At 42.2% G+C, this 15,719-nt stretch overlaps 1 protein-coding gene across 2 annotated transcripts in view; it reads left to right on the forward strand.

Annotated features, from left to right (window-relative positions):
• Nucleotides 1–15,719, forward strand: part of kcnab1a (potassium voltage-gated channel, shaker-related subfamily, beta member 1 a) — a 120,033-nt gene that overhangs the window by 93,341 nt on the left and 10,973 nt on the right. For both annotated transcript variants that reach the window (XM_031752741.2, XM_031752739.2), the window contains exons 4-6: nucleotides 12,565–12,644; nucleotides 13,185–13,229; nucleotides 14,756–14,800. In XM_031752741.2, the coding sequence (XP_031608601.2) occupies nucleotides 12,565–12,644; nucleotides 13,185–13,229; nucleotides 14,756–14,800 (170 nt within the window). The remainder of the gene's footprint in view (nucleotides 1–12,564; nucleotides 12,645–13,184; nucleotides 13,230–14,755; nucleotides 14,801–15,719) is intronic.

The following is a 15,719-nucleotide window of genomic DNA, read 5'->3' on the forward strand; positions in this document are numbered from 1 at the left end:
AAGACTGGGCCAAGAAATATCTCAAGACTGATTTTTCTAAGGTTTTATGGACTGATGAAATGAGAGTGAGTCTTGATGGGCCAGATGGATGGGCCCGTGGCTGGATTGGTAAAGGGCAGAGAGCTCCAGTCCGACTCTGGCGCCAGCAAGGTGGAGGTGGAGTACTGGTTTGGGCTGGTATCATCAAAGATGAGCTTGTGGGGCCTTTTCGGGTTGAGGATGGAGTCAAGCTCAACTCCCAGTCCTACTGCCAGTTTCTGGAAGACACCTTCTTCAAGCAGTGGTACAGGAAGAAGTCTGCATCCTTCAAGAAAAACATGATTTTCATGCAGGACAATGCTCCATCACACGCAGCGTCCAAGTACTCCACAGCGTGGCTGGCAAGAAAAGGGTATAAAAGAAGGAAAAACTAATGACATGGCCTCCTTGTTCACCTGATCTGAACCCCATTGAGAACCTGTGGTCCATCATCAAATGTGAGATTTACAAGGAGGGAAAACAGTACACCTCTCTGAACAGTGTCTGGGAGGCTGTGGTTGCTGCTGCACATAATGTTGATGGTGAACAGATCAAAACACTGACAGAATCCATGGATGGCAGGCTTTTGAGTGTCCTTGCAAAGAAAGGTGGCTATATTGGTCGCTGATTTGTTTTTGTTTTGTTTTTGAATGTCAGAAATGTATATTTGTGAATGTGGAGATGTTATATTGGTTTCACTGGTAAAATAAATAATTGAAATGGGTATATATTTGTTTTTGTTAAGTTGCCTAATAATTATGCACAGTAATAGTCACCTGCACACACAGATATCCCCTAAAATAGCTAAAACTAAACACAAACTAAAAACTACTTCCGAAAACATTCAGCTTTGATATTAATGTGTTTTTGGGTTCATTGAGAACATGGTTGTTGTTCAATAATAAAATTATTCCTCAAAAATACAACTTGCCTAATAATTCTGCACTCCTGTATGAGATTAAGAAAGAAAAGTATATCTTTGTGTCCACCTTTCTCTGTTAATGCCCTACCTGGCCCCTGGCAAAAGCTTTGCTAGATCCGCCCCTGCACAGTTACCAGCTGTCAGCTAAATAAAAAAGGAGCTTGGTGTTTATTTCTCTCAGAAACAGTTCATAACTTCCTTCAACTCATTCATGTCACCTAAAAAAGGGTAAACCTGTTTCTCCCTCACCAGTTCAGCTCTGATGATTCAGTAAGGTCATCTCCTGGTTTTGACCAGCCGCTTCTACAGCTGTGGCTCCAGCAAACATCAGCTGATACTAGAAATTAAAATCAAATGAATTCTAACAACAGCTGATCAAGCTTAAACGTGCTGCTGTTGTTTAGCGCGATAAACAAACAAGAGAGAAAAGCCGATCATTGATCAGTTTCATGACTGAAGTTTGAACAGGCGAGAGAATGACAGGGGAGGCTGTCATAAACTCCATCGTGCTAGCTACCACGCAGTACGAGTTATTATAACTGATTGTAAAAAGTCAGCACAACAAAAATAAACTACACCTAAACTCGGTTTATATCTGACCCAAATAGAGTGCAGGTCATAACTTCTTACCTGAAATTCAGTTCACCTCACGCTCCGACCGGCAGCCGCCTGCTTCTCCTGCCTTCGGTTTCCCTGATCCGCGATCTACCACCGGTCGATCGGCGGTCGCCTCGCCGCCTCTCGTTCCCGCATGTTCTTTCTGACACACACGGTGGATAGCTGCCCTCGGTTGTAGCTCCGGCGTCAGCGACTACCAAACAACTCAGTTATTTTTCCACATCGACCAGCATCTGGACAATCCACCGCCTTTCACTGTTTGTGTCGTTACTAAAAAAAAACCCTCATCGGCTCATAAAAACGAAAAATAAGTCCAGCTATGACCCTGAGTCAAAAAAAGACAGCCAGCTCGGGTTAGCTAGCTACCTGTCTAGCTCTTTGCAGGCACCGAAAACATCAGAGCTAATATGGGATGTCTTGGTAACACGAGCAGATATTTGAAGTTTACATCTGGCCAATCCACCACCTTTCACTGTTTATACCGTTACTAAAATGAATAAATAAATAAATCATCGGTCCATATAAACGAAAAATAAGTCCAGCTAAAACACATACTGTCGGCGACGACCGGTGCTGACACGAGTTTCACCCGCCTCAATATAAGCCAAGCCTGGGTGCTTTTTCACGAAGGGTCGCTAGCGGTGCTAGCTAACTATGCTAGCGGCACTAGCTAGCTAGCCGGCTATCAGCAACACATAAGAGAACTGCTGCTAAATAAACTACACCTAAACTCGGTTTATATCTGACCCAAATAGAGTGCAGGTCATAACTTCTTACCTGAAATTCAGTTCACCTCACGCTCCTGCCTTCGCTTTCCCTGATCCACGATTGACCTCCGCGTTAGTTAGCAAACACCGGTCGATCGGCGGTCGCGGCATGTCCTTTCTGTCATACACCGTGGATAGCTGCCCACTGTTGTAGCTCCGCGTTATAGCACCACCAAACAACTCAGTTATTTTTTCACATCCAGCTGTAACTCCGATTCTGTGCGAGCATTTGCGAGAGACCGGGGAGGTGAAACGACAGAGAGAGTCCCTCGCTATCCATTTGCAGCCAAGTGCGGCAGCTAGCTAGGTAGCCGGCTAGCTGTCAGGCAGGACCGACGTCGTCAGAGCACTGTCGCTAAATATGGGATGTCTTGATAAAACAAGCAGATATTTGAAGTTTACACACCTACATTCTCGCCTGAAAATATCTTAAAAGTTTATTTTGTGACCTAGAAACACGAATAAAAGACATATAAAAAAGCGAAGTGGTGGCCGCCATTGTTCACTCTGTAGAGGCGTGCTATGAATTGTGGGATATGGAGTTTTCAACACAAGGATAAATCTTTTCGGCTGTACTACCCGGTATACCACTAGAGAGAGCCAAGACACCACAAATGAAGTCTGTTTATTTGGCGCCAAAAGATGAATTGGCCTAAATTTGTACTAAAATATTAATATTTAAAAAACTATAAAAGTCATAAACACCAAAAGTCACAACATAATAGTCCAGCTCCAGCCGCACAAAATGATCTAACATATGTAATCCTAATGTCAAAACTGTTTGGCAGAGGAGCGGGAAAATTTTCACTAAAATATTAATATTTAAAAACTATAAAATTCATAAACACCAAAAGTCATAGCACACCATTCCAGATCCGGCCGCACAAAATGAGGTAACATATATGAAGCTTGTCTCAAAACTGCGGGCGTGATACGTGCGAAATTTAGGCGGAAGATGGAGAATAATAATAACTAGAAAGCGAAAATTTCAGAAGAAATTTTATGTGTGCCTATGCCGCTGCTAATCACTGTAGTTGCCATTCATACGGCTACAGAGAGCAAAACTCAGAAGAGCAGCCATTCTCCACCATGAACTATGGTAAAACAAACACCGCTCACGCTTCACAGATGACAGCTTACAGTTTTGTGTAAAGATGAAGTTACTTCATTACAGCGCCGATTTGCAGGCGCTGTGCACACAGGTTCATGAGCAGAAGTCCCATTGTACCACGGCAGACCCGACAATGTTTGCATGAACACGCTTTGAAGCATTACATTATGGACCACTTTTCACACATGCATTCACTTTTTGTTTTTTGTTATTTTTACACAGTGTTCTGAATGATGAACAATGGTCTACAGCCAATCTTGTGTATTATTATACAAACTTTGGTTGTAAGATTCGGATAAGCATTTAATAAAAGCTAAATATTTTATATGAGAGTAAGAAAGAAAAGTATATCTTTGTGTCCACCTTTCTCTGTTAATGCCCTACCTGGCCCCCTGGCAAAAGCTTTGCTAGATCCGCCCCTGCACAGTTACCAGCTGTCAGCTACACAAAAAAAGGAGCTTGGTGTTTACAGGAGTGCAGAATTATTAGGCAAATGAGTATTTTGTCCACATCATCCTCTTCATGCATGTTGTCTTACTCCAAGCTGTATAGGCTCGAAAGCCTACTACCAATTAAGCATATTAGGTGATGTGCATCTCTGTAATGAGAAGGGGTGTGGTCTAATGACATCAACACCCTATATCAGGTGTGCATAATTATTAGGCAACTTCCTTTCCTTTGGCAAAATGGGTCAAAAGAAGGACTTGACAGGCTCAGAAAAGTCAAAAATAGTGAGATATCTTGCAGAGGGATGCAGCAGTCTTAAAATTGCAAAGCTTCTGAAGCGTGATCATCGAACAATCAAGCGTTTCATTCAAAATAGTCAACAGGGTCGCAAGAAGCGTGTGGAAAAACCAAGGCGCAAAATAACTGCCCATGAACTGAGAAAAGTCAAGCGTGCAGCTGCCAAGATGCCACTTGCCACCAGTTTGGCCATATTTCAGAGCTGCAACATCACTGGAGTGCCCAAAAGCACAAGGTGTGCAATACTCAGAGACATGGCCAAGGTAAGAAAGGCTGAAAGACGACCACCACTGAACAAGACACACAAGCTGAAACGTCAAGACTGGGCCAAGAAATATCTCAAGACTGATTTTTCTAAGGTTTTATGGACTGATGAAATGAGAGTGAGTCTTGATGGGCCAGATGGATGGGCCCGTGGCTGGATTGGTAAGGGCAGAGAGCTCCAGTCCCACTCAGATGCCAGCAAGGTGGAGGTGGAGTACTGGTTTGGGCTGGTATCATCAAAGATGAGCTTGTGGGGCCTTTTCGGGTTGAGGATGGAGTCAAGCTCAACTCCCGGTCCTACTGCCAGTTTCTGGAAGACACCTTCTTCAAGCAGTGGTACAGGAAGAAGTCTGCATCCTTCAAGAAAAACATGATTTTCATGCAGGACAATGCTCCATCACACGCGTCCAAGTACTCCACAGCGTGGCTGGCAAGAAAGGGTATAAAAGAAGAAAAACTAATGACATGGCCTCCTTGTTCACCTGATCTGAACCCCATTGAGAACCTGTGGTCCATCATCAAATGTGAGATTTACAAGGAGGGAAAACAGTACACCTCTCTGAACAGTGTCTGGGAGGCTGTGGTTGCTGCTGCACGCAATGTTGATGGTGAACAGATCAAAACACTGACAGAATCCATGGATGGCAGGCTTTTGAGTGTCCTTGCAAAGAAAGGTGGCTATATTGGTCGCTGATTTGCTTTGGTTTTGTTTTGAATGTCAGAAATGTATATTTGTGAATGTGGAGATGTTATATTGGTTTCACTGGTAAAAATAAAATAATTGAAATGGGTATATATTTGTTTTTGTTAAGTTGCCTAATAATTATGCACAGTAATAGTCACCTGCACACACAGATATCCCCTAAAATAGCTAAAACTAAAACTACTTCCAAAACTTTCAGCTTTGATATTAATGAGTTTTTGGGTTCATTTAGAACATGGTTGTTGTTCAATAATAAAATTATTCCTCAAAAATACAACTTGCCTAATAATTCTGCACTCCCTGTATTTGTCTGTCAAAAATAGTTCATAACTTCCTTCAACTTATTCATGTCACCTAAAGAGTAAACCTGTTTCTCCATCACCAGTTCAGCTCTGATGATTCAGTAAGGACATCTGCCGTTTTACAGCTGTAGCTCCAGCAAACATCAGCTGATACCAGAAATTAAAAGCAAATGAATTCTAACAACAGCTGATCAAGCTTAAACGTGCTGCTGTTGTTTTGCGCGATAAACAAACAAGAGAGAAACGCCGATCATTGATCAGTTTCATGACTGAAGTTTCAACAGGCGAGAGAATGACAGGGAGGCTGTCATAAAGTTCAACATGCGCACACAGCTGTATAGAAACTCCGTCGTGCTAGCTAGAACGCAGTACGAGTTATTGTAAGTGATTGAAAAAGTCAGCACAACGAAAATAAACTACACCTAAACTCGGTTTATATCTGACCGAAATAGAGTGCAGTTCATAACTTCTTACCTGAAATTCAGTTCACCTCACGCTCCTGCCTTCGCTTTCCCTGATCCATGATTGACCACCGCGTTAGCAATCGCCTGCCCGGCCTCATATGTCTCGTTGGCGGCATGTCCTTTCTGTCACACCGTGGATAGCTGCCCTCTGTTGTAGCTCCACCACCAAACAACTCAGTTATTTTTCCACATCGACCAGCATCATCGGCCCATATAAGCGAAAAATAAGTCCAGCTAAGACACAGACCCTTGCCGGCGATCGGGCGATTAAACAAATTTTAGCCACCTCACTATCAGCCAAGCCTGGGTGGTTTTCACGAAGGTCGCTAGCAGCTAGCTAGCTAAGCTAGCGGTGCTAGCTAGCTAAGCTAGCAGCTAGCTAGCTAAGCTAGCGGTGCTAGCTAGCTAGCCAGCCGGCTATCAGCAACACGTAAGAGAACTGTTGCTAAATAAACTACACCTAAACTCGGTTTATATCTGACCCAAATAGAGTGCAGGTCATAACTTCTTACCTGAAATTCAGTTCACCTCACGCTCCTGCCTTCGCTTTCCCTGATCCACGATTGACCACCGCGTTAGCAACCACCGGTCATCGGCGGTCGCCTGCCCGGCCTCGAATGTCTCGTTGGCGGCATGTCCTTTCTGTCACACACCGGTGGATAGCTGCCCTCTGTTGTAGCTCCGGCTAGCCACCACCAAACAACTCGGTTATTTTTTCCACATCGACCAGCATCATCGGCCCATATGAACGAAAAATAAGTCCAGCTAAAACACAGACCCGTGTCGAGCGATCAGCGGTCGCCTGCCCGCCTCGTATGTCTCATTCGCGGCATGTCCTTTCTGTCATACACGGTGGATAGCTGCCCACTGTTGTAGCTCCGCGTTATAGCACCACCAAACAACTCAGTTATTTTTTCCACATCCAGCTGTAACTCCGATTCTATCACGAGCATTTGCGAGAGACCGGGAGGTGAAACGACAGAGAGAGTCCCTCGCTATCCATTTGCAGCCAAGTGCGGCAGCTAGCTAGGTAGCCGGCTAGCTGTCAGGCAGGACCGATGTAGTCAGAGCACTGTCGCTAAATATGGGATGTCTTGATAAAACAAGCAGATATTTGAAGTTTACACACCTACATTCTCGCCTGAAAATATCTTAAAAGCTTATTTTGTGACCTAGAAACACGAATAAAAGACATATAAAAGCGAAGTGGTGGCCGCCATTGTTCACTCTGTAGAGGCGTGCTATGAATTGTGGGATATTGAGTTTTCCACCAAGCATTACCGTAACTTTTGAATGATTTGCGCAACCTTAAAAATTCCAATGGCTCCTGAAAGCAGCGACGCTGTGCGCACCGTTGAAATTGTCATCATTACGGTAATCCAAATAAGGGTACACAGGCTGTACCACTCCCGGCATACCACTAGAGAGAGCCAACACACCACAAATGAAGTCTGTTTATTTGGCGCCAAAAGATGAATTGGCCTAAATTTGCACTAAAATATTAATATTTAAAAACTATAAAAGTCATGAACACCAAAAGTCATGACATAATAGTCCAGCTCCAGCCGCACAAAATGATCTAACATATGTAACCCTAATGTCAAAGCTGTTCGGCAGAGGAGCGCGGGAAAATTTTCACTAAAATATTAATATTTAAAAAACTATAAAATTCACAAAGACCAAAAGTCATAGCACACCATTCCAGATCCGGCCGCACAAAATGAGGTAACATATATGAAGCTTGTCTCAAAACTGCGGGCGAGATTAAGCTGCAAAATTTCAGGCGGAAACTGGAGAATAATAATAATAACTAGAAAGCGAAAATTTCAGAAGAAATTTTATGTGTGCCTATGCCGCTGCTAATCACTGTAGTTTGCCATTCATACGGCTACAGAGAGCAAAACTCAGAAGAGCAGCCATTCTCCACCATGAACTATGGTAAAAACAAACACCGCTCACGCTTCACAGATGACAGCTTACAGTTTTGTGTAAAGATGAAGTTACTTTGTACAGCGCCGATTTGCAGACGCTGTGCACACAGGTTCATGAGCAGAAGTCCCATTGTACCACGGCAGACCCGACAATGTTTGCATGAACACACTTTGAAGCATTACATTATAGACCACTTTTCACACATGCATTCACTTTTGTTTTTGTTATTTTTACACAGTGTTCTGAATTATGAACAATGGTCTACAGCAGGGGTGGGCAATTCCAGGCCCGAGGGCGGTGTCCTGCAGGTTTTAGATCTCACCTTGGGTCAACACACCTGAATCACATGATTAGTTCGTTATCAGGCCTTTGGAGAACAGGACATGTTGAGGAGCTAATTTAGCCATTTAAATCAGCTGTGTTGGTTCAAGGACACATCTAAAACCTGCAGGGACACCGCCCCTCGGGCCTGGAATTGCCCACCCTGGTCTACAGCCAATCCTGTGTATTATTATACAAACTTTGGTTGTGAGATTCAGATAACTATTTAATAAAAGCTAAATATTTTATATGAGAGTAAGAAAGAAAAGTATATCTTTGTGTCCACCTTTCTCTGTTAATGCCCCCCCCTAAAAGCTTTGCTAGATCCGCCCCTGCACAGTTACCAGCTGTCAGCTACACAAAAAGGAGCTTGGTCTTTGTCTCTCAGAAACAACTCATAACTTCCCTTCAACTCATTCATGTCACCTAAAGTGTAAACCTGTTTCTCCATCACCAGTTCAGCTCTGATGATTCAGTAAGGACATCTCCTGATTTCATCTTCATGCTCCAGCAAACATCAGCTGATACTAGAAATTAAAATCAAAAGAATTCTAACAACAGCTGATCAAGCTTAAACGTGCTGCTGTTGTTTAGCGCGATAAATAAGAGCGAACAGCCGATCATTGATCAGTTTCATGATTGACGTTTCAACACGCGAGAGAATGACAGGGGAGGCTTCGTAACGACAGAATAAATCATAATGTTTTCTCTGAATGTGGGACGATTCCGTTTGTACAGCACGGCAACTCTATGAACTAACCCTAATGAATAAAATAAAGTCCAACGTCAGTAACTTAGTGCGCACACAGCTGTATATAAACTCCCGTGGCATTACGATTGTAAAGGTCAACGAAAATAAATTACACCTAAACTCGGTTTATATCTGACCCAAATAGAGAGCGACCGGTGCTGACACGAGTTTCACCCGCCTCAATATAAGCCAAGCCTGGGTGCTTTTTCACGAAGGGTTGCTAGCGGCGCGAGCTAACTATGCTAGCGGCGCTAGCTAGCTAACCGACTATCAGCAACACATAAGAGAACTGCTGCTAAATAAACTACACCTAAACTCGGTTTATATCTGACCCAAATAGAGAGCGACCGGTGCTGACACGAGTTTCACCCGCCTCAATATAAGCCAAGCCTGGGTGCTTTTTCACCAAGGGTTGCTAGCGGCGCTAGCTAACTATGCTAGCGGCGCTAGCTAGCTAACCGACTATCAGCAACACATAAGAGAACTGCTGCTAAATAAACTACACCTAAACTCGGTTTATATCTGACCCAAATAGAGTGCAGGTCATAACTTCTTACCTGAAATTCAGTTCACCTCACGCTCCTGCCTTCGCTTTCCCTGATCCACGATTGACCTCCGCGTTAGCAAACACGGTCGATCGGCGGTAGCCTCACCGCCTTTTATGTCTCGTTCGCGGCATGTCCTTTCTGTCACACACCGGTGGATAGCTGCCCTCTGTTGTAGCTCCACCACCAAACAACTCAGTTATTTTTTCCACATCGACATCAGCTGATACTAGAAATTAGAAGCAAATGAATTCTAACAACAGCTGATCAAGCTTAAACGTGCAGCTGTTGTTTAGGCGATAAACAAACAAGAGCGAAAAGCCGATCATTGATCAGTTTCATGATTGAAGTTGCAACAGGCAGAGAATGACAGGGGAGGCTTCGTAATGACAGAATAAATCGTAATATTTTCTGTGAATGTGGCACGATTCCGTTTGTACGGCAACTCTGAACTAACCATTATGAATAAAATAAAGTCCAACGTCAGTAACTTAGCGCGCACACAGCTGTATATAAACTCCCGTCGTGCTAGCTAGCGAGAGAGAGAGAGTCCCTCGCTATCCATTTGCAGCCAAGTCGGCAGCTAGCTAGGTAGCCGGCTAGCTGTCAGGCAGGACCGACGTCGTCAGAGCACTGTCGCTAAATATGGGATGTCTTGATAAAACAAGCAGATATTTGAAGTTTACACACCTACATTCTCGCCTGAAAATATCTTAAAAGCTTATTTTGTGACCTAGAAACACGAATAAAAGACATATAAAACGCAGTGGTGGCCGCCATTGTTCACTCTGTAGAGGCGTGCTATGAATTGTGGGATATTGAGTTTTCCACCAAGCATTACCGTAACTTTTGAATGATTTGCGCAACCTTAAAAATTCCAATGGCTCCTGAAAGCAGCGGCGCTGTGCGCACCGTTGAAATTGTCATCATTACGGTAATCCAAATAAGGGTAGACAGGCTGTACCACTCCCGGCATACCACTAGAGAGAGCCAACACACCACAAATGAAGTCTGTTTATTTGGCGCCAAAAGATGAATTGGCCCAAATTTGCACTAAAATCTAAATATTTCAAAAACTATAAAAGTTATAAACACCAAAAGTCAGACCATACTAGTCCAGCTTCAGCCGCACAAAATGATGTAACATATGTAACCCTATTGTCAAAGCTGTTTGGCAGAGGAGCGGGAAAATTTTCACTAAAATATTAATATTTAAAAAACTATAAAATTCATAAACACCAAAAGTCATAGCACACCATTCCAGATCCAGCCGCACAAAATGAGGTAACATATATGAAGCTTGTCTCAAAACTGCGGGTCGAGATACACTGCAAAATTTCAGGCGGAAAAAGGAAAATAATAATAATAATAAGAATAATAAATCCGAGGAATAGTAATATGTGTGCCTCTTGGCATAGGCACACATAATAATAATAAATCCGACGAATAGTAATATGTGTGCCTCTTTCCATAGGCACACATAATAATAAGAATAATAAATCCGACGAATAGTAATATGTGTGCCTCTTGGCATAGGCACACATAATGACTGTTTTCAGCTTTGCCTCCGAGCAAAAGGCCCATGTGGGAGCTGCTCTGTGGCTACAACATCTTAAATCAGTTTACAAACACACTTTTTATTGACTTTTATTTTGCTTCCTTTTGGTCCTTTTCCATTTTTTATGACTTTTGTTTCTTTTTGTGTGTGTTGTCGTTTGTTTTGTTGCCGTTCTATATAACATTGTGTTACACAGGGGATGTGCCTTCAGCATGTTCATCAAAGGAATGTTAGTTACTAATAGATACTAATAAAATCAAATTTACTATCATTGTTGTTATCACACAGAGGCTAGGAATGCTATCCCGCTTCATGCTAGTTGCAAAGTGATGGTTGAGGAAGGCCGAAAACATTTCTCAGAGGAGACGTTATCTCATTCTTCGAGAAGCAACGCCTCCACTGTCTGCCATCACACACACAAAAACCCACACATACTGTACATGCATTTGCACAAACTCACGCACCTCATGCAGACACGTGAACACAAACACAACACAGCACACCCTTGTGTCACTACAGAACTCCACAGGGAAATGACAGTAAATTCACTTAAAGTCCTCCATGTAATAAAAGTCACCTCAGGGAAATTGGATCTCAGTTAGATGATTTATGGTCACCATGTCTGCAAATACAAAAAAAGGCCACACACAAACACACACACACTGGCACAAAGCATGAGTTAACTAAAGAGAAAAGAGCTGATACAGCCGTACATCATGGAGTCGAATGATTTTTCACAGCTAATTACACTGCGGTCCTACTTGCTCAATAAAATCTGAATATGAACAGACTTCCAGCGTAGCTTCACACGTGTGCAGTTCTGCTTAAACAAAATGGAAACGTTCACAGTCGTTCTGAACCACCAGGTGAAGCATGAATATAAAGGCGAGCGTCACTGAGGTGGTTCGCCATTGTGACGTTCACTGTCACATGAGGTTCACGTAAATCTGATAACACCAATCTTACTGACCAGCCAAGAGGCAGTCTGGCTTCTGAAGGTATTTGACCGCCATTTCTGCTCCTCTGGAAGCTCTCTGTGCCTCACTTCAGCTCAGCTTTTCTTTTATTAATATCATACTACCCATTTTTTTATGCTTTCTGAACCAGATTATGTGTTATTAAGTCGCTCTCGAGATGGCGTGGTCTTTTATATTTGTTATATTGAAATACGCCATTGCCTGTAACGTGCTGCATAAAAATCATTTGCAGTTAAATAATACTCCAAGGAAGCCCTCTGGTTGTAATTCCTCAGCAGTGATTCCTAGATGAAATGCGAAGCTGCACAGGCTGATGATGTGTGTCATGTTTTCCTACTTTGAAAGAGATTTGGGTAAATCTTGGACACTGTATCCGTGGAAACACATGAATATTTAAAAGGAAGATACTGATATGCGGGAATAATGCGGCTCCCTCACGGCCGATTCATCAGTAGGCGCCTGAAAGAGGAAAAAAATTGTTTCTTTTTGGTAAAATAAAAACTGCAAACTAACCTTTCTGTATCCTCTCTTTTTTTCCTGTGTGTGCTCGATCTGACCGCTTGCCAGGTTGCAGAGCAGCTAATGACGATTGCCTACGAGAGTGGAGTCAACTTGTTTGACACAGCTGAGGTGTACGCGGGCGGCAGGTGGGTGATACACACACCAGTGTTTTTGTGTAATCGGCTGCAGGTGTCTGGTCTAGCTATCGCCAAAGTGCTCTTACTATAATATTCTCTAAACAGTTAGAAACCATGTCACATTTAGTGTGATTATTCATGAGCTTAAAAGACATTATTCATTCGAAATTGTAGGTTTCTGTTCAGGATTGTAGCAATGTTTTGAATTTCTTGCACATGTCTGTTCTTTGCTTTTCTCGACCACCGTTATCGTCTCATTTGTGAGGTCTTTTTATTTGTGACCTCACAGATGAAAGCGTATGTCAGTGACCTTGTAATGCAACAGCAAGCACTGCAGTTCCAATAAAAAGACTTCTACTTGCAGGAAGTATTACAATACGTTTTTGAAGACCCTTTTATTTCGCCGTCCAACTGCCTGATTCATAAACAACCGGTTTGCACGAGGGCCTCTTTTGTTCCTCTCTGTACTGTGGGCCGATACTGTGGAAGGAATGTTTATGATTTCAAAGTGCGATTTAATAACAACGCTTCGTTTATATTGCCTTGCAGGGCTGAAATCATTCTAGGAAACATCATCAAGAAGAAATGCTGGAGGTAATGGTGACATTAAAACGTATGATTGCTTCAATACTTCTGCCTGAGAGAGAAACATGGAGAAGGATGATCTGTGTGTGTGTGTGTGTGTGTGTGTGTGTGTGTGTGTGTGTGTGTGTGTGTGTGTGTGTGTGTGTGTGTGTGTGTGTGTGTGTGTGTTGCAGATGAAAGATGCATGACACTGTGTTTTGGATTTTTTTTTCTTTTCCAGTGAGGAATTGTACTTTGTGTCAAAGCAAAAAAAGGGAAAAAAAACCATTTATTAGTATTAATTCCTGCCTTATCATCATAGTTTTGTTTTTCTTTTATTAAATGAAGTTAAATGTCTAGTTCATGGACAATACAGACACAATACAGCAGCGTGAAATGCCTGCAGGCATTTTTTCCACAAATTTAAATATTCTTTTTATGGAGTTATTTAAACATGCTCATTTTTTTTTTATTATTGATCAGCTCTGTAGGAGACGGGGAGAAGAGGAGTTACAGTAACATCAAAGGAAGCTCAAATATTGCACATTTATACGTCTGAGTGCAAAAGAAGCTGCACAAAAAGTTGAATTTTCAGATCATAGTGATGAGATACTGTGGGATCACCGCCTGACGTATTTGATATGAAGCCGTACCCCTAACCTAAATTGTCTTAGAACAACAGGATGTGATAAGTGATGGAGTCTCCCTGCAACAATAACGCTTGCCACTCTATTATATGAAGCTATGGAAACATGTATTTGCTAATCATTAGGTGGATTAGGCAGATCGGTGTCATGCACCGATCTGCCTACACCAGTCTGCGAGTGCTATCATGACAAATGCAAAGAACAAGCGCTCCACTTTACACTTCTTGGTCATATGTTGAGAATTTAGTGTTGGTAACGTGACGCACAACAGCGCTGAATAATAATAAAAAGCTGCAGGGCATTTATTGATTTGTCCCATGTGACTAAAGTCTGCAAACACTCTCACAGCTCCTGCATTTAATTTGCAACTCTAATGCGGTGAAACCAGGAATCGTGTTTGCTTTTGCTGCCGTGTGAGATGCTGTAGAGTTTAATGATTTCACACAGCGCCAGATGTGAAATGACAAGGATGTCATCAAAACTCTTAAGCAAGACGGGCGTAGCATTTTCACACCTGTTGCGTGGATAACTCATTAGTCCGCAGTGTGACTAAACATTGAGGTACAACAAGACTGTGCTTTTGAATAAACAACTTAGCAATTAAAATGAATTAAAATGGGAAAATAGCTGTAACAGACATGGTAGTGAGGAAAGCTGCAATGCAGTTAGTCTTTTTTATAATACAGAGTCTTATATATATAACACAGAGAAAACCCCAACAATCAGATGACCCGTATGAGCAAGCACTGGTGACAGTGGGAAGGAAAAACTCCCTTTTAACAGGAAGAAACCTCTAGCAGGAAGACAGAACAAAAGACACTTTGCATGTGTCTTTGCACTTTGTCACGTTATTACAATACAGCACATTGCACTAACTTTGCCTTATCCTGCTTTCTCTTTGCTTTCTAGGAGATCCAGCTTGGTCATTACAACTAAACTGTACTGGGGAGGAAAGTAAGTAAGAAACCCTGCAAACTCTTCACTTCCATGATATGAACTGTAATATCTTTTTTAGGTTGTGTTGCTCACAAATTCTCAGTAATGTATTATCTGTTTGCAAAAACCCCTTGCATTGCATTTCTTTCATGTGAAACATTTGCAAAGCTCTTTTTAAATCCTGCATTGTTTACACGAAGGTTGGTATCCGTCTTCTTCTTCTTCCTTTTCCTGTGTTACAACAAAAATAAAATACAAATAAAATAAAAATATGTCCTTGTGCATCTGCGCTCGCAATGCAAGCAAAACAGGGACCATCTGACAGAAAGATAGTAGTATTTGAAGATACCTCGAGTTTTCTTGGGCCAAATTTGCAAACGTGAAACGATTTTTTTCTGTGTCACAGAAATAAAATATCGTCAAAAATCATTAAAAAAAACCACCTAAGCACCTAACTTTGTTCAGATAAATAAAAATGAAGCATGTATTTTAGTTAAGTCACTCAAAATCATAGAAAAGACATTATTTTCTCCTTTTGTCTCTGCTACATTTATCATTTTATATCCTTAATGTCTTTCAAAGCATTCAAACTTTTGCCTCTCTGCACCAAAGAAAGTTTCCTTTTCATGTGTCCATTTATCTCTGTTAACAACCTGAACGGCAACATGTCACGTAAAGTAACAACCAATGGGAGAACCAATTCTTCTGCTGAGACTGCAGAGAGAGAGAGGAGAGGGGATAAAGAAATCTACTTTATAGCACACACATCCAAAACACACACACACACACACAGAAAAGAAAGAGAAAGTCTGTCAAGCTCCAAGCCAGAGGCTGCCCAACTGGGTCTTGTGATAAGGAAGAGGTTATTCTCTAGTTTTCAAGCATTTCCTCCAAACGCAGAGTCTGTGCTACGTCTCTCTCCTGCAGAGTCTGGATG

This window comes from Oreochromis aureus, linkage group 14 (assembly GCF_013358895.1).
Source record: "Oreochromis aureus strain Israel breed Guangdong linkage group 14, ZZ_aureus, whole genome shotgun sequence".
NCBI classification, from domain to species: domain Eukaryota; kingdom Metazoa; phylum Chordata; class Actinopteri; order Cichliformes; family Cichlidae; genus Oreochromis; species Oreochromis aureus.